The 24,568-nt window shown below is 48.3% G+C and overlaps 1 protein-coding gene across 1 annotated transcript in view; it reads right to left on the bottom strand.

The window, feature by feature from the left end:
• Positions 1-24,568, bottom strand: part of LOC134586290 (tyrosinase-like) — a 110,031-nt gene that overhangs the window by 41,910 nt on the left and 43,553 nt on the right. Inside the window, exon 2 of the mRNA XM_063441775.1 lies at positions 13,349-13,559. Coding sequence (XP_063297845.1) covers positions 13,349-13,559 — 211 coding nt within the window. The remainder of the gene's footprint in view (positions 1-13,348; positions 13,560-24,568) is intronic.

The raw sequence follows: 24,568 nt of genomic DNA, 5'->3' as shown, positions 1-24,568 counted from the left end.
GGTCTACCATAAGGATCTACGTTCCTGCCTCATATACCACTGGGCCGGTGCTACCCGTGCCCATATACTGGCCTGCTTTGTCTGTGCCCTTATGATTGGCCTGCTTTGTCTGTGTCCTTATGATTGGCCTGCTTTGTCTGTGCCCCTTGATTAGCCTGCTTTGTCTGTGCCCCATGATTTGGCCTGCTCTGTCTGTGCCATATTACGCATGCTACTGGCCTCGCGGCTCCATACCCTGGACCCATGTTTGTTGAGCCTGTATGCGTTTACTACTTGCCTCTGCCAATACTAGGGGTGTTGCCCCTACTGCCTGCTAGTGATACCTGTTCTCTATCTCCTTAGGTATCACGTACCATCATCTCAGACGTTATGGAAGCCTCTGCACAGGAGCAGAATTTGCAGGCATTGATTAATGCGGCTGTGACTGCCTCTGTGGAGAAAGCCCTGGCTAGGGCCCTCCCTCAACCACAAGCGGACAGGGGTGTGAGAGGAACCCCCCATTTTGCAGACGACTCGGCCGAGTCAGACTCTCCAGAGAGGGAGCAGGCAAGTGCGCAAATGCGCTATTGGAAGGGTGAAGGCCCTGAACCACGCTTCCGGAAGGGCAAGGCTCCGGTGAAGTGACATGGTTCGAGGTTATTGACCTCGCCGGCCAGGAGCCGCCTAACGGGTGCAGGGGAGGAGGCCTCCCTACCATGGCCGTGCTGGATGAGTGGTGGGCAGACCAGTCTCTCTCAGAAGAGGAAGATAATTGGGATGAGGACTGTGGGGAGGGTCCCGGTTGGCGCTGGGAGGATGAAGACGCGCCGGCGACAGAGGCCTCCTCGGCGATGCTGGGGGACGATACCTTTTTGGACGCTACTGGAGAGCCTCTGTTTGACCCTCGGTCTATCTATCCGACATCCCAGATCCTCGGAATGGTCACTGCCTGACCACTTGGCACAATTCGTGCACTACTGGGTCCGCGGAATGCCCAAGACCCGTCCTGCCGGACAAGGTGGCAGCTACCCCGGATTTTGACCCCGTGGTGGCCACGTATTTGACCCGTACGGGTCGGGACCCCAAGAAAGGGGTGGAGCGTAGCCTCTGTTCAGCGCAGGACAAACAGCTAGATATGTGCCGGATGTTAGCCCTAGCAGTCGAGGCATACACAAAGGGTACGAAACTGGACCCGGCCACCATGAGGGACTGGGCGCTTTGTTCCATTTGCCTGCTGGGCAATGCCAATGTGGCCCTTTGCACGGAGCGCAGGAAGACAGCTCTGTTCCATATGGACAACAAGCTGTTGGAACTGGGATCCAAAGAATTGGGCCCACTGGCTAAAGGCCTGCTGTTCGGGGAACCTTGCATTAAGGAACTGCACAAACACGTCAATCTGTTTACCTCCCTGGATAAAGCGCAGTCCTCAATAAAGAAGGTATTCCACCCACAGTCATCCCGGGTTTTTGGACGGGCTGGACAACAGAGGGGTCGTGTCTCCAGCCGCGGCTGGTCTTTGGGCCGTCAAAGAACCCGTGGTCCATCCTTCTTTCCATCGTATCAATCCAGAGGTCGGGTGTACCGTGCCAGGGGATGGGCAAGATTCCCTACAGGTGAGTCCAGCTCCTGCCACTTTCGATCTCCCTCTATTGCATGCGGGCAGACTGTTTCACTGCAGGGACAGGTGGCAGGAGGTGTCTTCAGATGTATGGGTCCTTCGGATGGTACGGGGTTAAGTCATAGACTTCCATTCTCCCCCAACGCAGGTTAGACCTCCAAGGGTTCCCCATCATCGCAAGAGAACAACAGTCCTTGATAGATACGGAAGTTCGAGCTCAGTTCGCCAAAGGCGCGGTCCAACAGGCCCCGGATTTGGGGGTCTTCTTCAGCTCGATTTTCCTAGTGAGGAAGGAAGAAGTCCGGGGAATTCTGTCCAGTGATCAATTTATGGGAATTGAACACCTTCGTCGTCTACAACCACTTCAAGATGGAGGGCATTCATCTCCTTCGGGACTGTAACGGAGCTCCCTGTACTCCAACCGAGTACCCTCCGTTGATGGACGCTTCCTAGCTTGCGCCGAGGACCACAACCACCGGACCGGACACCACAACCACCGCAGACTTCGCAACCGTCGTAGCTTGACTGGAGTCTCGCCGTCTTCCTTCCACCCTGGATCAGCTTCTGTCCTCCAGGACTGTGTGGGAAAGACCTCTTCATTCCACCCTGTATGAACCTCCAGCATCCAGGACTGTGTGGGGAAGACTTCTCCTCCAAGGAGAGCGTATCAGGAACAAGCTCTTAAAAGAGCTAAGTGATTCAAGCTCAGGGGAGTATGCAGAGCATAGCAATCCCCAGTGTGATTAAAACAGCTCCCTCCAATAACGAGACAAGGCTATTGTTGCGGACCGTTTCACACACAAGAGGATAAAACCCAGTTTAGGTGATAATCCCCTTTCAGATAGACCAGCAGCTACTGCAATCACCAATCTCCTGAACTCCAAACTGTACGAATCTTCCAACTCCTGAACTGGAAACACACGAACCCTGGAATAGCTGAACAGGAAAAGCATACAATCCGCTTACACGCCTGGCAGTCAGCATACAATCCAATTCCCCCAATAACGAGACGACACTTCGTTTTGAGGGTCAAGCAGAATCTGAGGCTGGCACACCCAGCCTGGTTTTTATTACAGTTGTAGAGAATACAGGACCGCCCACAGGGAGGGACAAAACAACCAATCAATCTGTACAATACACACAGACACTCCCACACAAAATCCTCCCCTCTGCCTGTAATATGATTACTGAACACAATGGGTAATCTCATTATCACAGGCAGAAGAATACAGTTTTATAAAACATATCACTGGGAACCCAAAACATGCAATAACCCCATATAAAGTATATCCTCAGAACCAGGGGATCTGGGTGAACCACATATCCAAAATTCACCCAGATCCATTCAGTAGTTTGGAAGATACAGTTTAATGCAGATTCCGCAGAACATATACAGATTATATAAAAAATAATTACTGTATAATGGGTCCCCTGTTGTATAGTTTGAAACTACTGCACAATGTCTTTGTGTACCAAATACCGGCGAGATGGCACCGTGTAGAAAAGTCACAACAATGTCTGTGAGTTAAAATGTCCGCCATCCATTGTTCTCACCATGTGCTTCATCCATTGTTCTCACCATGTGCCTCTGATACATGAAATGGTGGCCACCCAGTAACTCCACAGTATGTCTCCAGATGGTTCTTAAAGGGCCAGTAGCAGCATAATATAATACAACATGCCCAAATCAGTTTCTTAAAGGGCAATCTATCCCAGGGCCATAGTCGCAGGGCAGGAGGCTAGCAACCAGGCTCCTCCAGTGGACAGTGGCGAGGTTGGTTTCGCCACACTTCAACCCCTTTACCAACTAGACTAACAGGGTATCTGACCTCCTGCCGGTCAGTGCCCTGGTTAGTCCAGCAACCCACCCACAAAACAGAAATAGCAGTACAGCCCACCCACAATAACTGGTTACTACACCTGGGTAGAGGAGAACTTTGTCCATGTCCAGGTGCCTCACCACGACTGTGTGGGGAACTGTTAGGCTGCCTCGGTGGGTTGCTGAGTGGGCAGAGACCAGCGGTACTCTGCCCTGATGCCAGTGCTACCACGGAAGTAGCCTGGTTGGAGCCTGGTCGCTGGAGGGGGAGACCAACTGTCTCCCCTCTGGATACACCGCTCTGTGGCTGGGGGGCAGGACCGACCATCCTTACCCCTTGTGGCTGTGGAAATGATCCCGCCGCTTGCCACCAATTGTAACGGACCGTTTCAGCATATGAGGGGTTAAAATCCATTTAGGCGATAATCCCCTTTTCTCAGAAAGGCACAGCTACTGCAGAACATCAAAACTCACGAACTAGATACAGGCGAATGCATCAAACTCCCGAACTGCATACCAGGGAATAAGATAGCACTCCAAGCTGGAACCTCACGAATAGCTGCTAGCAGATGAATAGGAAAAGCAGACATCAGCTTACACTCCTAGCAGTCAATCTCCAACAGCATACAGTGAATCCCCCCAAGAACGAGACAAGGCTCCGTGTTGAAGGTCAAGCAGTGGTCTGAGGTGCTGGGGCACCGAGCCTGGTTTTTATTACATGAGTACACATACAGGCCACACCCAGGGGGAGGCATAAAATAACCAATGACATAGATGTTACATCCCACACATCCCCTCCCCTTAGTGTGACACATAATCCCATTATGCATACAGTTCAAAATATACTTTTACACAACTTTCATAACTTTAAAACCATACATCACATTCACATAAAAATACATATTCACAATCAATCCATTCGGGGGAACAACATACTCAAAAATTGCATGAATCAGACCAGGGGTTCAAAAGTTAGTAAAAGTATCTTTTGGGCCCTGGCTTGCAGCATGGCAAAATCTGGCTCAAACAGAAGAAAAACATCCCCACAATGCATCCCGGTTTCCTCCCTTCTGCCCTGGAGATAATTGGAGAAGTAATCCAATTATCCAGGACTAGAGGCAGACTCCATTAACCACATGGTTGCAAAACGACATAAAACACTTTAAAATACATAAAGTCACATTTTACACATAACACACAGACATTTCACATATCCCCAGATAGCTCAGGTCTGAGTGCACATTATTAGGTGAATGGCACTCAGACCAACCGAATACAGTTTAATCGCCATAGAGCCAAAGTCTTTAATCACACGAATAGGCTCCATGGCATAGCTATTTGGGTTACCACAGCTCACACAGGGCGAGTACCAAATGACCCCACTGTATCTAAAGGGCCAGAATGAGTGACATACACTCTGGTATGGCCGCATACTGTTTTTAAAGGGCCCAATCTCCCAGGGCCATAGTCCAAAGGCAGCAGGCGGGCAGCCAGGCTTCTCCAATGCAATGTGGCGAGATTGCTCTCGTCACAGCTATGTTTTGAGGGATCAAGAAGAACTCATGTTTAATGGCAGGTACTCTGCTTTTATGCAGTGCTCCCCTGCAAGGGAGACGCCCACAGGCAATTAGGCATTAACCAACCAGATAACGGTTACATCCCACAGATTCCCTCCCCTCTGCTTGGGAGATAATTGAGTTTCTTACTGTATCTCCTCAATTATCTCCAAGCTAAAACTTATACATTTGTATGCATTTTTTATAACTCCAAAACTATACATCCAATATTAATAAAAGTCACATATTATTAATCAACACACTTTACTTACAAACATGTCCAAAATTCAGCCAATTCCATCCAGGGGTTAAAGAGTTAGCTGGAAGTCCTTTATGACCGACCGCAAGCACATTTTCCTGCCCAAAACAGTTCCGTGGATTTGGGCTGTACGGTCGGTCTATTTTACACCGAGAAAATGACTAAGTCCCATTCGAACGAGAGTTCGAATCTTCGAACGGGACTTAGTCTCCAGCCGCAGTGTCGAAGAAGGTACGGGTCAGCGGTGTTCGTGCAATTGGGTAGCCGAAAACAGTTCCAAAGATTTGGCTGCACACACCGCTGACCGCGTTTGAATAAGTTAAAATGGCTGCCGCCACGTGTTTGTTTGGCGAATGGAGGCCATTTCAACAACTTCGGCACTTCGACGACTTCGGCTCTTCGACTGCATTCAAAGTGCCAGTTTAAAAGTTGTAACACTGCTCCAAAGTATTTACAGGGCCAGGAACAGCATTATACCCAAAGGCCCAAATGCAGTTCTTAAAGGGCAATACATCCCAGGGCCATAGTCGCAGGGCAGGAGGCTAGCGATCAGTCCTCTCCAATACCCAGTGGCAAATGGCAGTTTGTCACAGGGACCTTCTCTGGCTGGGAGACTGGTTCACAAGACTGGACCTGAAGGGCGCTTATCTTTCCGTCCCGGTGGACGAGGACTGTCGCAGATTCCTCCGCTTCGTCTGGAAAGGCGTTCCATGCCAATTCACATGCCTTCCCTACGGGCTCAGCTCGGCTCCTTGGTGCTTCACCAAGCAGGTCAGAGGGCGTCCGCTGCATTATATATGCGGACGACTTGCTGATCTTTTGCGAGGACCCCTCCAGGCTCAGATATCAGACATGCTCTGCGATCTCCTTGTTTGAATACCTGGGGTTCGTAGTCAATCTGAAGAAATCGGCCTTGAAGCCTTCCGGATCCCCCTTTGAATGTTAGCTTGCGTGGTGGGTCTCCTCTCGGCCTCGATACAGGCGATCTACGATACAGGTCCACTACATTACAGGGCCATGCAATGGCTGAAGGCTAATTTTCTACGCAAGAGACCCTCTTACGACCAGATGATCTCCCTGTCTCCGGACATGAAGACCGAAGGATGAATCACCAGACTCAGATGTACTGCGCTAGTGGCTCTTGCATATGTCCGCCTGGAACGGCAAGGCGATATTCGGACCAACCCCGGATTTCATGCTGGAATCGAATGCAAGTCTTTGGGGCTGGGGTGCCACGTGTGCGACCGGTTCCACGGGGGGCCCGTGGTCGGACAAGGAATCGGAATTCCACATCAATTGCCTAGAGTTGATTGTGGGTTCATTTGCGATTCGAAGCCTGGCAAATCATCTGTCGCACTGCTGCGTCCTCCTTCGGATGGACAATGTCTCAGCGGTACAATACATCTGTAACGGCTACCCAGGTATTGAGAGGGTATCTGCCGTTGGAGACGTCCTTTTCCCTGCAAGCTGCTGTGGAGAAGTAAAGCTGGTATAATCCCATCCACGATATCCAGAGAGAGTCAGGTTTAGCTGTAAACAGGAGCAGAGTAATCTTCCCAAATAATCCCCTTCCAAGAACGAGACGAGGCTACGTTTTGAAGGGTCAAGATGAACTGAGGACTGGAACACCCAGCCTGCTTTTTATTAGGAACAGATACATACAGGACACTCCCAGGGGGAGGATGAAAACAACCAATCATACGTATGGTAACACCCCCACGTCTCCTCCCCTCAGATAACCACATAACATAATTAAAATGTCCACATTTTTACACAAGTTCTGGATGTACCCCAAAAACAGGGGGTACAGCTTTAAATCCAGTAGCGCTGGATAGCTCTCCTTCAGGGGAACAATATGTCAAAAAATCAGCCCATTCGGATGTATAGTTCGGGAGATACAGAGTTCCAAAGTTTTGACCGACCGCACAGACCAACTAGCCGAAAATAGTTCCATGAGTTTTCGGTCTCCGTTCGCACGGTAAAAAGACCTGAAAATCTGGTCATCCATGCGAATCTCGATGGTCGCTGAAATCCCCATAGATGATTAAGCATAACTACCGAATGGTGGGACGTTCGGTAGTTTCAGTACGAATTTACGGAGGTCTGGAGGACTCAGCGGTGTTCGCCTGTTTGTGTATCCGTTTTCAGTTCCATGCGGTTACAGGCAAACACCGCTGTTCGTGCGCAAGATGGCCGCGAACACGTGTAAAAGTCCCGAAATGGCGGCCACCTATACTTTACACACGGAATTCGTACTGAATCGTGCGAACGATTTATTCTGTCGAATCCTCTTGTATTTTACACTGTGGATTCACTTAAGCCATGCGAACAGGAGACAATGAAATGAATAGAGGTTTAAACTGTAATTCCCTTGCTTGCTTCACAGCTACCAGGGACTTGTAAGGATCCGTTACAACATCAACCGCCTGGGTGCTCGGTCTCAAGCACTATCGGAGGTGACGAAGGAGATTTACAGCTTCTGTTTCCAATGCAACATCACCTTACAAGCGGAATATCTTCCGGGGGAGTCGAACCTGATGGCGGACTGGTTCTCCAGACATTGGAGGGATGCCAGCGACTGGAATCTCCTTTGGACCATCTTCCTCAAACTCGAGTATCAGAGGGGTCCGTTCACAATGGATCTATTTGTCTCCAGGATGAATCACCAGACTCAGACGTACTTCAGTTGGCTTCCGGATCCAGAGTGCGCAGCGGTGGACGCTTTTCTCCAGGGGTGGCCTTCACAGGGAGAGTATGCGTTACCTCTGTTCACTATGATTCCCAGGGTATTGCTTCAAGTTCGACGTCAGCGTGTGTCCTTGGTGTTGCTGACTCCACTGTGGTGGGGTCAAGCATGGTTTCTGGAGCTCCTGGATCTCTCATATCGGGATCCTCTTCTCTTACCGTCCTCTCTAATGCTCCTCTCAGACTCCCGGGGCAACCCTCACCCCCTTGGTGGCCTGGACTCTTTCAGGGGTACCTGGAATGTCGAGGCATTATCGCAATCGGCTAGAGGCCTTCTCTGGGATTCCTGGGTCCACGGGACGAAGAGGTGCTACCTCTCAGCAGGGAGTTCCTGGTGTCACTGGTGCTTGGAACGGGATACCGATCCCTTTACAAGTCCTGTAACTAGCGTGCTGAATTTCTTGACTCACCTATTTGACCTGGGTCGGTCCTACCGCTCGGTTAACGTGACTAGGTCAGCTATCTCGGCGGCGCATGTCCCGCTTAGAGGCTTTCCCATCGGCCAGGATCCACTGGTCTGCAGACTTCTGCGTGGGATGAGGCTGGCGCGTCCTCCGGCGCCTAAGTACTCTTCCCTCTGGGACGTACGTCTGGTATTAGCTTTCCTTTGGGAATGGCCAGATAACCAGGACCTTTCGGCGAAGTTCGCCCTCTTGTTGTGTCTGGTCTCGTTCAGACGTGTTTCGGATGTCCGGGCCTTCGATGTCGAAGCTTTCACTTTTTCTCCAGAGGGGGTCTCCTTCCAGGTGGTTAGACGTACCAAGTCGGATTCGACTAAACTTTGTGTGGCAAAGGCACTGGCTCGCTATGTAGCGGTTACCGCTCCATTTCCCTCTTCTCATTCTGGACAGTTGTTGATTTCGTATGTCACACCCACGGCTGGTCCCGTGAGCGACCTTAGGTGCGAGAGGTGCCTTTCTTTTCTCCTATACTGTTTCTCTGCCTCAGACAATTTGGTCACCCCTAGTTGCATGAGCTCAGTATCTGTAGAGGAATAAACATCAGGAACCGAAGCCCTAGGGGTCATAGGGGTAACAGTAGGACCTCTAACACAAGTCCTCTGTTGTGCTCTTTCCCTTAGCTGATTATCGATGTAGATTAGATAATCGATAAGGTCTTATAGAAGGACTGGAAGATACCTGGCTGCCACCTCATCCAGGATGCTATCATTAACCCCTTCTATGAATGCAGAAACCAAACCACTATTGGTCCAATCCACCTCAGAGACAAGAGTGCGGAAACTGTGGCAGAACCAACCTCGCCACTGGACATTGAAGAAGCCTGTTTGGCTGCCTCCTGCCTGCTGACTATGGCCCCTGGGAGATTTGACCCTTTAAATACAGGATTTGGGCATTTTGTATTGTATTATGCTGCTACTGGCCGTTTAAGAACCATCTGGGGACATACTGTGGAGTTACTGGGTGGCCACCATTTCATGTATCAGAGGCACATGGTGAGAACAATGGATGAAGCACATGGTGAGAACAATGGATGGCGGCCATTTTAACTCACAGACACTGTTGTGACTTTTCTACACGGTGCCATCTCGCCGGTATTTGATGCACAAAGACATCGTGCAGTAGTTTTAAACTATACAACAGGGAACACATTATACAGTAATTATTTTTTATATAATCTGTATATGTTCTGCAGAATCTGCATTAAACTGTATCTTCCAAACTACTGAACGGATCTGGGTGAATTTTGGATATGTGGTTTGTAACGGACCGTTTCAGCATATGTGGGGTTTAGGCGATAATCCCCTTTTCTCAGAAAGGCACAGCTACTGCAGAACATCAAAACTCACGAATTGGATATAGGTGAATGCATCAAACTCCTGAACTGCATACCAGGGAATAAGGTAGCACTCCAAACTGGAAACTCACGAATAGCTGCTAGCAGACGAACAGGAAAAGCATATATCAGCTTATACTCCTAGCAATCAATCTCCAACAGCATACAGTGAATCCCCCCAAGGACGAGACAAGGCTCCGTGTTGAGGGTCAAGCAGTGGTCTGTTTATTGAGGGCTACCTGCCCCTGTATTTATGCAGGTCTCCCACCTGGTGGACACTCCCCTAGGGGACCAAATGGAAGACTGAAACAGCAGACAGACATGTATCATTTTCGTACACACAGCCACAATACTTTCCCACAATGCATCCTGGTTTCCTCCTCTCTGTCCTGGAGATAATTAATGAAGTAATTCAATTATCTCCCAGAACAAAGGCAAGACTCCATTATGCACATGGTGACACAGAAACAGTATATCACTTTAAAATACATAAAGACACATTTTATACATAAAACACAGACATGTAACATATCCCCAGATAGCTCAGGTATGGGTGCACATTATTAGGTGAATGGCACCCAGACCACCCGAATACAGTTTAAGTGCCATGGAGCTAAAGTCTTTAATTATACGAACAGGCTCCATGGCATTGCTATCAGGGTTAAAGCATTCACATAAAACATAAAATACCGAATTTCCCTGCATTCACCAAATCCATACGAATTAGAACCAGGGGCTGGAGGTTCAGCGGTGCCTGCACGGAAAAGTGTCCGATTTTGATGCATGAAAGCCGGGCAGAAAAGCGCTGGCTGCCCGGGGAGCTCCAGAACACCGCCACCTAGCGGCCGCTAAGTGTAACAGCGGCCACCCAGTAACAATCAATTAAGCTGCGGTTAACCGCAGCTTCAGGGAGGTAAATAGGAGGCACACTCCAGCTCCTGGGTGGCCAATTAACAGCGCCGGCCGGCTTCCCACGGCTCTGGGAAGGTTGGTAAACGGCTGTTTGTGCAGAAAGGGAGAAATAAATCCTTCTGCACAGCAAAATTACCCCTTTAGCTGCCGGTCCATAATCCAAAGGCAGCAGGCGGGCAACCAGGCTCCTCCAATACAATGTGGCGAGATTGGTTTTGTCACATGGTTCACCCAGATCCCCCAGTTCTGAGGATATATGGGGTTATTGCATGTTTTGGGGTCCCTGTGATATGTTTTATAAAACTGTATTTCTCTGTCTGTGATAATTATATTACCCATTGTGTTCAGTAATCATATCACAGGCAGAGGGGAGGATTTTGTGTGCGAGTGTCTGTGTGTATTGTACGTATTGATTGGTTGTTCTGTAAAACCCTGTGGGCAGTACTATGTTTGTGGATTGGGAATACAAGAGGCTGTATGTGCCAGTACAGTCAGTTCTGCTTGACCGCAAAACTAAGTGTCGTCTCGTCATTGGGGGAATTGGATTGTATGCTGATTGCCAGGAGTGTAAGCTGAGTGTATGCTTTTCCTGTTCAGCTGTTTACAGCATTCATATGCTTGAGAGCATTCGTATACTTCTCCGGTTCGGTGGTTGTGGTGTCTGCTGCAGTGCTTGGAGTCCTCAGGAAGCGCTAGGAGCATCCTTCAACGGAGGTACCCAGTCGGGGTGCCCGTCGATCCGTTACAGAAACTAATAGCATAATCCGCTATGGATCTGTTTCCCTGCTTCTCTCTAACAGGTGGATCAAACACTTTCCGAAAGGCTTCCGAAAGGCTCTTACAAAGGTCTTGTAATCATAAACCAAGTCCTTGTTTGCCTCCAATAAAGGTTTAGCCCATTCCAAGGCCTTGTCGGTTAATTGGTGCATAAAGAAACTGGCTGCGGAAAAAGACCTGGGAGGCTTTTCAAAATAAAAATCTATCTGGTTAATGAACCCTTGACAGGTCTTAGGATCGCCACCATATCTAGGAGGTGGTGTCAGGCTGGTGGTCATACTGTTCTGACCAGAAACTTCAATCACCACAGGCACAGGCTGGGTAGGCATAGATGGAAGGTTTCGAAGAGAGAGGTGGGCTGTTCTGGCTAACAAAGACTGGAAGGTCTGAGAGAAATGGTCCATTCTATGGTACATTTCCTCAAATTTAGTCTGTGTTCGTTTAAGTTTGTGACGTCATGGGAATAATTTATTTAAGGAGCTGCAATTCGGCCCGTGAACCAGCAGAGGGAGCTGTTCATGGGACTGAAGGTGAGTATACTATTAAAGTCACACAGCCACATGTAGGATACGGGCCATGCGGCCCGAGGACTGCAGTAGTGCGGCCACGCAGTGTGTTCTGCCTGCGTAACCCGAGGAGAGGAGTGGTGCGGGCGCCGGGTACAGGAAAGTTTGGGACAGAGAGATGGCAAAGAGAGACTGGGGCAGAGAAATGGCACAGAGAGGCTAGGTCACAGAAATGGCACACAGTAGATGGGGGCAGAGAGATTGCACAGAGAGGATGGTGGTAGAGAGATGGCACAGAGTGGCTTGGGTGCAGAGAGATGTTACGGAGAGGCTGGGGGCAGAGGGATAGCACAGAGTGACTGGGGCAAAGAAATAGCATAGGGAGGCTGGGGGCAGAGGGATGAAACAGAGTGGTTGGGACAGAGACATGGCACAGAGAGACTGGTGGCAGAGTGATGGCACAGATAGTGATCGTGCTGTGGAGAAATTACATTAGTAGCCCGGAAGAGAGTTACGGGGTGCCTAAGTCATGTGTACTGAGTTGTAACTAACCCCTGTCATGGTGGTTGAAGTAATCTTTCATTATGCTGTATTTTTCATGTTACAATCTAAATTCTTTAGTTAAAAACTTAGTAATTTGAGTTGGCAATATTTTCTGATATTTTTATCTAAATATATTCCATGGAAGATAATAAAACAAGCCGGACCATCGCATAGACGAAGATCAAACCAACCGAAAAAAGTTTTTTGTACAGAGTAATTCAGATAAACCCAATATTCCTGCCATGCACAAGTCTAGTCAGTTCACTAGCAAAGAAGGTAGTAGGAAAGATACGAAAGCGTATCACCAGACCTTAGGGCGGCACAGTTTAATGCTAGAGAGGCATAGATAGAAATATAATGTCTAATAACTAGCCAAGGTTCTGTTCACTACAAACGGACGAGCCAAGTCAGGAAATCAGAAGTAAGAGTAGTCACAAAAAAATGCCAAAGTCATAACCATGAAATACTAATTCACAATAAAGCACACTTAAAGGACCACTCCACATTAACAAAAAGCATTCAAACAAACCAAATAAACTTTATATATACCCCCAAAGAAGACATGCATGCATTTCATGCATTAGGTGTATTTTAAAAGAACTAGAAAAAGCTGCATTTGCCTTTGCAAGCCCTCCCCTTCTTCTCTGGAAAATGCTTTGTCTTTTTGGAGGGAATAAACCAACCAGAGGCTTCTTAATAAGGAGCCACTGAATCTATGAGGCTTGCATGCTGTATTTTAGGAATGAGTGTGTGAGCTCTATTTTTTTTTTACCAGTTCACCTTTTATCTAGCACTTTCACCATGATATTTAATCAGTTTATACAGTTTTCAGATCTTTACCTTCCAAGCAATTCCGAAAGCTGTGCTCGGATGCTGTGCTATAGGGGAGCGTGTCATACGTGCTTATGCCTAATACAGCCGTCACATCAGCTCGTCCAGGTTTTCGTGCAGATGGACTATAACCAGGTTTCCTGATAAGATTTGCCCGTTGACAAACACAATCTGGCATGACACAATACTGGTTATCAAAATCCAACTCTCCACAAGCAACCTGTGAAAAGAGAACACATTTAGTCCACAGTTTGTCCAACAAAGACATGCACACTACGGTCAGTGTCTACTTACCTTACTATTCTGTCCATTCTTCACCTAATATTACTTCCCTTCCTATACTCACTGACCTTTCTCAACCTACCACTCACATGTACTCCCTGTTCTTCCTCATCTTTAAGTCCGCCTTCACTTGTCCATGCTCTACTCATTATGCTCACTCAAGTATAATCTATTCTCCTTTCCTAATTTATTGTCCTTCCTCATCTTACTATCAACCCACTACTTATTGTTTTCAATTGTCTGTCCACTTTCTGCTCACTCTTTGTTGTCCCCCTCTTTACTAGGGTGCCTGAGCAAGTTGGTTGGAGAAGAGCAATGGCACCGAGAGGTTGGGTGGAGAAAGAAGGTAGTAGGAAAGGGCAGAGAGATGGCACAGAGACTGGAGGCAGAGAGATGTCACAGAGAGAATAGGGCAGAGACATGGCACAGAGAGAATAGGGCAGAGAGGTTGCACAGAGAGAATATGGCAGAGAGATGGCACAGAGAGAATAGGGCAGAGACATGGCACAGAGACTAGAGGCAGATAGATGGCACAGAGACTGGAGGTAGAGAGATGGCACAGAGAGAATAGGGCAGAGAGATGGCACAGAGACTGGAGGCAGAGAGATGTCACAGAGAGAATATGGCAGAGAGATGTCACAGAGACTGGAGGTAGAGAGATGGCACAGAGAGAATAGGGCAGAGAGATGGCACAGAGAGAATAGGGCAAATACATGGCACAGAGAGAATAGGGTAGAGAGATGGCACAGACAGAATAGGGCAGAGAGATGGCACACAAAGAATAGGCAGAATGATGGCACAGAGAGAATAGGCAGAGAGATGGCACACAGAGAATAGGCAGAGAGATGGCACAGAGAGAATAGGCAGAATGATGGCACACAGAGAATAGTCAGAGAGATGGCACAGAGAGAATAGGGCAGAATGATGGTGTTACGGTTACTCCCAGGCTAGCTGGAAGCTGGACCGCTTGGATAGTCTGGATCCCAGCTTGGAGAGAGAGAGAAGCCGCTTTAGCTCGATATCCAGAAGGATCCTGTAAGTGTAGAACAATCCCACTAGCTATTTAACAGCTAGGATACTCTTTCCCCACACAAAATGAGTCGAGGCTGCGATTTGAAGGTCAAACAAGAACTGGGTTTAATGGCACACAGGGATCGATATTTATGCAAAATGTCAGGTCCAGGGACAGCCCCCTCTGGACCTGATGGGATACAGGGATAACACAAGAGATCAACTAATGAGAATGCAATGTATCATTTGAATTTGCTACCGCCCAGCTTGGAGATAATGAATCCAACGGTTAGGGTACTACAATTATCTCCAAGCGCCTAAAACCCACGTTTATTTTACAGATAGAAAACAGATTAAAAATACATAACTCTAACATTTTAATATATACTTCGGTACTTTCACCATTCATTTTGTAGCTCTGGTCCGGGTGTACTAGTTCACCAAATAGCGCCCCAAACTCACGAACCATATGCTGGATTTCGTCGTGGTAAAGTCTGTTCGTATATTTGGTCGCAGGCTTGAGATGGCGTTTTTGGGTGCAACAATAAGCAGCGACACCTCGGCATCAACTCATGGAACTAATAACGGCCAGAGTTGTGCACGAATCCCCGCTCTCTGCCTGGATGTGGTCGCTGTTCGGGATCCGAATTTAGCCCGCCGTGAAGGGGGCACTTAACCTGCGATTAAGCGCAACATTCCACATTCTAATTGAGGCCACACGCCAGGTTGAAGGTGGTCCCCGTTCGTGACCCTTTTGGTAGTTTAACCATCGGGAGATAAGGCACGAACGGAGATATCCTGGGGCCGTCAATTAGCCTGCGGTTAACCGCAAACCGCAACTCCCTGGGTGATCAATTGGTGGCACACTCTCCCAGCCGGGTGGTCGACCGTTCGGTAGTTTGAGAGGGGACCGGGGTTAAGTGGCGGCACACACCAGGAGCCGGGTGGTCTGTTGTTCGTTTAACGAACCGGTGTATATAATCCATTCGGGAGAGGGTGCAGAATTCAAGTACCGAAGCCATAGCATCACAAAAGAGCCAACATAATTCGTGTTTGTAACAGTTTTGTAACAGATGGCACACAGAGAATAGGGCAGAGAGATGGCACAGAGAGTAGGAAAGAGAGATGGCACAGAGAGAATAGGCAGAATGATGGCACATAGAGAATATGGCAGAAAGATGGCACAGAGAGAAAAGGGCAGAGAGATGGCACAGAGAGAATAGGCAGAATGATGGCACAGAGAGAATAGGCAGAACAATGGCACTGGTAGGCTTTTTGGAGCAAACAATGGCTCATTGGCATGATATACACATTTTATGCTATTACTGCTCATTGGCTTGATTTACAAAGTGTGTGCATTTCATGCATTACTAGCATTCAGTTGCTGGAAAATCTTTCAGAACTCCTATTACTAAATGCTTGTCTGGTTGGGGAGATCTCCCTTATTGATTAGTGATGTCCAAGTGGGCAATTGGTCCCTGGGCTGCTTTCTAACCACTTTTCACATCTTAATGCCTAAGTACATAGCACTTTTATTCTTTTTATTCCATTATATTGTATGTTTGTCAACACATTTATTGTCTTTGTGTACTTGTTTCTATTGAAACATAGAATGTGACGGCAGATAAGAACCATTCGGCCCATCTAGTCTGCTGATGTCGGCACATCTCATGAACATGACAATTATAGAGGAACCGTTTAGCCGGGTAGCCATCGACCTCGTAGGGCCCCTTGCCCTGGAAAGAGATATATTCTTACTGTGGTGGACTACGCTACTCGCTATCCAGAAGCCGTGGCTTTATCTAATATCCAGGCAGACACAGTAGCCAATGCCTTGGTCCAGGTCTTCTCTCGGGTAGGATTTCCGCGGGAGATCCTATCCGACCGAGGCACCCAGTTCACGGCGTAACTAACGCAACAACTATGGCATGTCTGCAAACTAAAATCCCTACTCAGCTCCCTGTATCATCCTCAGACCAATGGGCTATGTGAGAGGTTCAATGGAACCATCAAACAGATGTTAAAGACTGTAACGGATCGACGGGCACCCCGACTGGGTACCTCCGTTGAAGGATGCTCCTAGCGCTTTCTGAGGACTCCAAGCACTGCAGCTGACACCACAACCACCGAACCGGAGAAGCATACGAATGCTCTCAAGCCTATGACTCCTGTAAACAGCTGAACAGGAAAAGCATACAATCAGCTTACACTCCTGGCAATCAGCATACAATCCAATTCCCCCAATAACGAGACGACACTTAGTTTTGAGGTCAAGCAGAACTGACTGTACTGGCACATACAGCCTCTTTTATTCCCAATCCACAAACATAGTACTGCCCACAGGGTTTTACAGAACAACCAATCAATACGTACAATACACACAGACACTCCCACACAAAAAAAAAAAAAAATTTACACTTTTGTTTGTGAGTGCATTACTTACTCCACATTTTACTATTATTATCTTACTGTGTTACGCTATGATATACACTTTTTTATTTCAGATTGTATAATATATTCATAGAGAATATTCCAATTTTGGATATATTCATCAGGTTGTATTTTATTATTATTGTGAAGGTGGTTTCCGCTTTATCTTTTTCTGACTCCCACACAAAATCCTCAGAACCGGGGGATCTGGGTGAACAACATTTCAGTAGTTTGGAAGATACAGTTTAATGCATATTCCGCAGAACATATACAGATTATACAAAAAAATTATTACTGTATAATGTGTCCCCTGTTGTATAGTTTTAAACTACTGCACGATGTCTTTGTGCACCAAATACCGGCAAGATGGCACCGTGTAGAAAAGTCCAAACAGTGTCTCTGAGTTAAAATGGCCGCCATCCATTGTTCTCACCATGTACTTCATCCATTGTTCTCACCATGTGCCTCTGATACATGAAATGGTGGCCACCCAGTAACTCCACAGTACGTCCCCAGATGGTTCTTAAAGGGCCAGCAGCAGCATAATACAATACAACATGCCCAAATCCTGTATTTAAAGGGTCAAATCTCCCAGGGGCCATAGTCAGCAGGCAGGAGGTGGGCAAACAGGCTTCTCCAATGCCCAGTGGCGGGGTTGGTACCACCACAAAAATCTTTACCCAGGAATATAGAGACTGGGAACGTTTTCTGCCGCATCTCCTGTTCGCCAGGAAACAACCGGATTCTCTCCATTCGAACTGCTGTACGGACGTAAGGTACGGGGTCCCATGTAACGGACGCCTTCCGTTGACGGATGCTCCTAGCACTTCCTGAGGACTCCAAGCACTGCAGCAGATACCACAACCACCGAATCGGAGAAGCATATGAGTACTCCCAAGCATATGAATGCTGTAGACAGTTGAATAGGAAAAACCATACGAATAGGTTTACACTCCTAGCAGTCAAACTGGAACAGCATACAATAAATCCTCCCCCAATAATGAGACGACACTTCACTTTGAGGGTTAAGCAGGAACTCAAGATTTATTCACACACTGTCTTATAAACGATTCTGCCATGCAAGGGAGGGATTTACCATACACCAATCACACAATGGTTACATCCCACAGATTCCCTCCCCTTAGCCTGAGAGGTAATCCAATTATATATACAGTTTAAAACATACTTTTTACCCAACTTTCAAAACTCTAAAACCATACATCACATTCACATAAAAATTACATATTCACAATCAATCCATTCAGAGGAACAACATATTAAAAAAAATGGCATGAATCAGACCAGGGGTTCAAAAGTTAGTAAAGTTAGTAAACTCATGTAAAGCCTATGTTTCTGGCATTCAGTTCATACGAATGGATTATACGAACTGCTATAAAGCCTCGTTCGTCGGTATGAATGATAGACCACCCAGCCTTTGGCGTGTGCCCCACTTAACCTCGTCACCCCTCGAAGTACCGAATAGCCAACCACCCGGCAAGCGGAGTGTGCCGCTCATTAACCGCACAAGGCATTGCGGTCTGCGGTTAACCACAAGCTAATCGACGGTCCCAGGGGACCCTCCATTCGTGCCCAATTCCCCGAAGGGAAATTACCGAAAGACTCATGAATGAGGGACCACCTACGTTCTGGCGTGTGGCATCGATTAGAACGTTCATGTTGCGGTTAACCGCAGGTCAAGTACCCCTTCCGGGCGGTCTCTGTTCGTGTCTCGATCGGCAGGGACAACCATACTGGTAACGGGGATTCGTATGACTATCTACACGACCTCCGCTCCATAAGTACAGAGTCGAGAGTCGAGGGCCCGCTGTCCATTGACGGACCTAAAAACATGGCCGCCATCGAGGTCTTACCATCAAACTACCGAACAGGACTTTATATGGCAGAAATCTCCCGTTCTGTTCGTGGGATCTGGGCGCAATTCGTACAATTGATGCCTCCATATCTGAGCTACCGAACAATTCGTATAATGGACTATGTGTTGTTAATAATGCCAAAGTTATATATTTTTATGCGGTTTGCTGGAATAGAATAAAGCATGGTCTTTTGGGAGCTTGGAGATAATATAGCTCCTCCACTGCTGCTTCCTCCTCCACCGCCACGGTCACCGCCTCCTCCACCTATGGGTCACTTAGTATAAACTAGGTACACATTAGCAGAGGCTTTCAGGACTGCAAGAAATGCACCGCAGGCCACACATTTTTCTTTTTTTCTATGTCCCAATATTTTGTTGGCTACCACAATTAAAAAAAAAACAACAAAAAACATAAAAAACAGTGTGTGCTACCTCCTCCTCCTCCACCGCCACAGTCACCACCTCCTCAACCTATGGGTCACTTAGTATAAACTAGGTACACATTAGCAGAGGCTTGTGAAGGCCTTTTCTTCATGCATCAGTAGTTGAGCATTTCTCCATGCATCAGGACTGCAAGAAATGCACCACAGGCCGCAAATGTTTCTTTATTTGTATGTCCCAATATTTTGTGGGCTACCACAATTAAAAAAAAACAAATAAAAAACAGTGTTGGCTACCTCATCCTCCTCCTCCACCGCTGCTTCCACCTACACCGCCATGGTCACCGCCTCCTCAACCTATGGGTCACTTAGTATAAACTATGTACACAATAGCAGAGGCTTCTGAAGGACTTTTCTAGATGCATCAGGAGTTGAGCTCAGTTTGAACAATGAAATAGAATACCCTGCACTCCAACCCTCTCTCAAATGGATAATTCTGTTGATCCTCCTGACAGCCATGCTTTAGATTTTGATTTATGTTCTTCCAAAGCTAAAATCAAAGATTCCATCTAGTGCTATACTATGGATTCCATCTAGTGCTGTATTTTTAAATTTTATGTTATTTTAAGTGATTTCCCTATCCACATTTGTTTGCAGGGCACTTGTCCTACTCTTACCCCCATTTTACTTGCTTTTGCAGCTCTCTAGCTCTTTCCAGGAGTTTTTTATGGGCATTTTTGTGGCCAAAAGTTCAGGTCCCCATTGACTTCAATGGGGTTCGGGGTCAAGTTTGGGGTCAAGTTCGAGCCCAAACCCGAACTTTTTTTCAAAGTTTGGCCGAACCCGCCGGACCCGAACATCCAGGTGTCCGCTCAATTCTACTTGTAACGAGTTCCACCGCAGTGTTCTAATTGTTCATCTGGGTGGCTGCAATTTATATGAACAACCACAAGGTGGTGGTGATCTTGTTCGCATGAACACAGGCTGCGGTGTTTGGTCGTCGAGTTCATGGAACTGAAATCGGACACTGAAACTCACGAACAACGCTGGACTTCCATAATAGCCTGCGTTCGGATCTATCAAACTTAGAAGGGCACTGTTTGGTGGAATCATTTCCACGAAAAAGGAAAACAAGCTGTTAACTATGGATTACGTTTGGTATTTTATGCACTTTTATACTCCCGAAAGAGGCCGACTGTGGCAAACCTAGCCACTTCTGGACTGTAGTTATTAAAGGTTGTCTGTAGGCTGAATATGTACTGTGTATTTTAACCTGTGTATGTACCGTATTGTGGCCGTTCGCATGCTGGCAGCCGTACGCTGCCAGCAGACAAATCCCTTTCGTTTGACGAAACCCGGCTATCCAGGCCGTTCGCCATACGAATGAGGGTAGACCACCCACTCACCAGTCGTGTGGCACCAATTAACCGATTGCAACAATGTTGCAATCGGTAATTAAGGGCTCTCCTAGGTGGCCGTCGTTCGGCTACCGACCATGCGGCGGTCGGCCATCTTGGATCCTTTGTCTCTGCAGCGGTGTTCGGTCGTCGAGAGCCTGGAACTGAAAACGGCTACTCAATGATCAGAACACCGCTGGACTTCCAGAGGGTTCGGGAGTTCCGCGTTCGGCACATTCTGTTCCCCATAGATGTTCGGTACTTTTTAACCGAACTCAATGTTTTAATGTATTTTGTGCGGCGTTCGGTTAGTTTAGCTGGGATCAGAGCGGTATTCTCACTAAATGTGCCCGCCGGCCCCAGCTATCTACCGAACGGTCATTCGTCTAAAAGCGAGTAAAAATGTATAAAATATGGATTTCTGTATAAATTGTCGGTTTTGCTCCACGAGGGGATAATCCACTTAATCGTCCATTTTAGTGGGAGTATCCCTCTCGTGTAGCAATGCCTGTTGGGATAATTACAATGCCTGATGGGAGAAATCCCCTGTAACAGTTGTAAGGAAACCCCTTGCAAGGGGAACTGCATAAATATGGAAGTCTGTGAATAAAGCGAGTTAGTTGACTCCCAAACTGTGTTTCGTCCGGTTATTGGGAGGATTGGGGATATTGCCGTGCTTTCTACTCTGACTGTGGATTTCCTGAGAATACCAACGGATATCGTGGACTAATATACTGCATTCCGTTACAATTGGTGGCAAGCGACGGGATCCGAACCTTACAGCCGAAAAGCAGCGTTCGTGTAACTTTAACTACCGAACAAGGAAAGCAAGGGCAATTCGTATGGAGATTGATTATACCATACTGAAACGACAGACTTTAAAGGAGCTACTGGAAGCCAGGGGTAAGATAGCCAGCAACAAATCTAAGGCTGTGCTGATCGCTGAACTGATGGAGGGAGACAGAGCCCGCAGCGCTACACCTCCACCAGCCATGGAAGAGACCCCATACCAGAAAGAGCTACGAACCAGGTTGGCGTTTCTGCCACAGCCAGTACCTTTGGAAATATTGACCGTGCTGATATCAGATGTGCATGATTATCTGATGGCGACCCGCACCCCAGAGACACCGCCTAGGGCAGAGTCTGTTACTGCCTCCACATACGGACAGGTAAAACCCAAAGTCCCACATCACGCATTTAAAGCATTTTGTGAAGAAAAGGACGAGATTGATGGGTATTTACAGGATTTTGAGCAGCTGTGCGATTTGCACGACTTGGAACCCGCAGTATGGGTGCCGCTGCTGGCAGGCAAATTATCGGGTAGGGCAGCTGAAGCCTACCGTGCTGTGCCCCGAGAGGACAGCAAAGATTACCCTAAAGTAAAGAGGGCGATCTTGGAGAGGTATGCCATTACCCCAGAGGCATACCGGCGCAAGTTCAGGGGCTTGCGCAAACCTGAGAAAGATTCTCATGCAGAGTGGGCGCACAAGCTGGATCAAGCATCGCAAGGCTGGATACAGGCCAGCAACGCTACTAATATGGAAGAGTTGCGACAGTTAATGCTGCTGGAACAGTTCTTTAATGGTTTGTCCCCAGAAGCACAAGAATGGGTGAGAGACCGTAAACCACTCACCCTACCCGAAGCCGCTAGATTGGCGGATCAGCATTTTGATGCCAGGAGGCATCACGGACCCCAAAATAAGACTCTCCCTCGGATTACCGGGCCACCCAATACTTTTACTCCTACCGGCCCCACAGTACCCCTGCACAGGCCCGCACTGAATACTCCACCACCCCCCTCTCGATACAACGGCCGGGCTAACATTCAGTGCCACACCTGCAAGCAGTGGGGACACATTTCTCGGGAGTGCACCCAAAACCGGAGCCGACAAGCTTGGAACCAGGTGCGACAAAATTTAACACCCAGGGCTGCTGCACATCACTACCAGGTAGCACCAGCCACCCAGGAAATGCTGAGCGCTCAAATTGAAGAGCCTCTAGGGGTGCTCCACGAAGTAATGTCGGTCCGAGCCACCGACAACCGACAACATCACCGGCAGCTAGTGACCCTGGAGGGGAAGGAGGTACAAGGGCTCCGGGATTCGGGAGCCACTCTAACTTTGGTTGCACCACATTTGGTACCAGGCGCAACCCACACTGGCGGCTCAGTGGCAGTACGGGTGGCCGGGGGAGCAGTATACCGGCTACCCACTGCCAAGGTACATTTGGATTGGGGTGTGGGAGAGGGAACTGTGGAAGTGGGGCTTATGCAAAATTTACCCGCAGATGTTGTGCTGGGGAATGACTTGGGCCAGATGACTTCCGCTTTTATCCCCCAGGCTCCATACCAGGAGGCTCACCCCGTAACCACCCGGCAGCAGGCTCGCACCATGGCTACACCGATACACTCTGAGGCTCAGGTAAGAGACCATGACCCCCAACCGACTTCCATGTCCTGGGATACCCCGACTACCTTTGCGACCGAAGTCCAGACAGACCCCACCCTCCAAGTATATAGGGACCGGGCACAAGCGGACCAAGCAGGGCTAGAGGGGGAGCGAGAAAAGTGGGAGAAAGAGTTATTATACCGTGTCACGGCAAAAGATGTGGGGGGGTCGGTCACCCTGACTAACAAACAGTTAGTGGTACCACATAAATATAGGCAGGAGCTGCTTAGAATCGCTCATGATATCCCCTTGTCAGGACACCTAGGGATGACCCGTACCCGATACCGCTTAACGCATGCCTTTTTCTGGCCCGGAATCTCTCAGGATGTGCGACAGTATTGCACCTCCTGCGACGTCTGCCAACGAGTAGGTAAACGAGGGGATCGCCACAAGGCCAAGCTATGTCCGCTACCTATTATCGCAGAACCCTTCAGCAGGGTAGCGGTGGATATAGTAGGACCCCTGCCAAAACCCAGTCCCTCTGGCAAAAGGTACATTTTAACTGTAGTGGACTACGCCACCAGGTACCCCGAAGCTGTGGCCCTCACTAATATCCATGCTGAGACCGTAGCTGAAGCTTTAATGAAAGTGTTCTCTAGGGTAGGTTTTCCCCAAGAGATAATATCGGACCGAGGCACCCAATTCACGGCCGAAGTCACCCAACATATGTGGAAGGTATGTGGCATTAAGCCAATAGTCAATTCTGCATACCACCCCCAGTCCAATGGACTATGTGAGAGGTTCAACGGGACGCTGAAGCAGATGCTTCGGACGTTCGGGGAGATCCACAAAGACTGGGAGAGGTTCCTACCTCACCTACTCTTTGCGTATAGAGAGGTCCCCCAGGAGTCGACAGGATTCTCCCCGTTTGAGTTACTATTTGGGAGGAGGGTGCGGGGGCCCTTGAACTTGATTAGGGAACACTGGGAGGGAGAGTACTACTAACGAAACCCCTATCGTATCATACGTACTGGAGTTCAGAGACCGTCTGGAGGCGCTAACTCAGGCTGTACGCACCAACCTCCAGGCAGCCCAGCAACGCCAGCGACGCTGGTACGATAGAGGAGCCCGAGACCGCAGCTTTCAAGTGGGACAGAAGGTTTTAATTTTAAAACCCGTCCGCACAGATAAGCTGCAGGCTATCTGGCAAGGCCCATACCAGGTAGTGGAGCAGCGATGCGACACTACCTATGTGATTGGCCCCTGCTCAGGGGTAGGGAAGAGACGCATGCTCCACGTGAACATGCTCAAACCCTACCATGAGAGGATAGAGGATGTGACGGCGATCTGTGCCTCCTCCTTAGAAGATCAGGAGAACCTACCCTTACCTGACCTACTAGAACCAGAAGAACCGATAGAGCCCTCCCGGGGAGATCAGCTGGGGGAGCGGCTAAGTTCTCAGGAGCGTG

This window comes from Pelobates fuscus, chromosome 1 (assembly GCF_036172605.1).
Source record: "Pelobates fuscus isolate aPelFus1 chromosome 1, aPelFus1.pri, whole genome shotgun sequence".
NCBI classification, from domain to species: Eukaryota; Metazoa; Chordata; class Amphibia; order Anura; family Pelobatidae; genus Pelobates; species Pelobates fuscus.
Note: the sequence above shows the minus strand (reverse complement) of the source record. Positions and strands in the feature narration are given on the sequence as shown.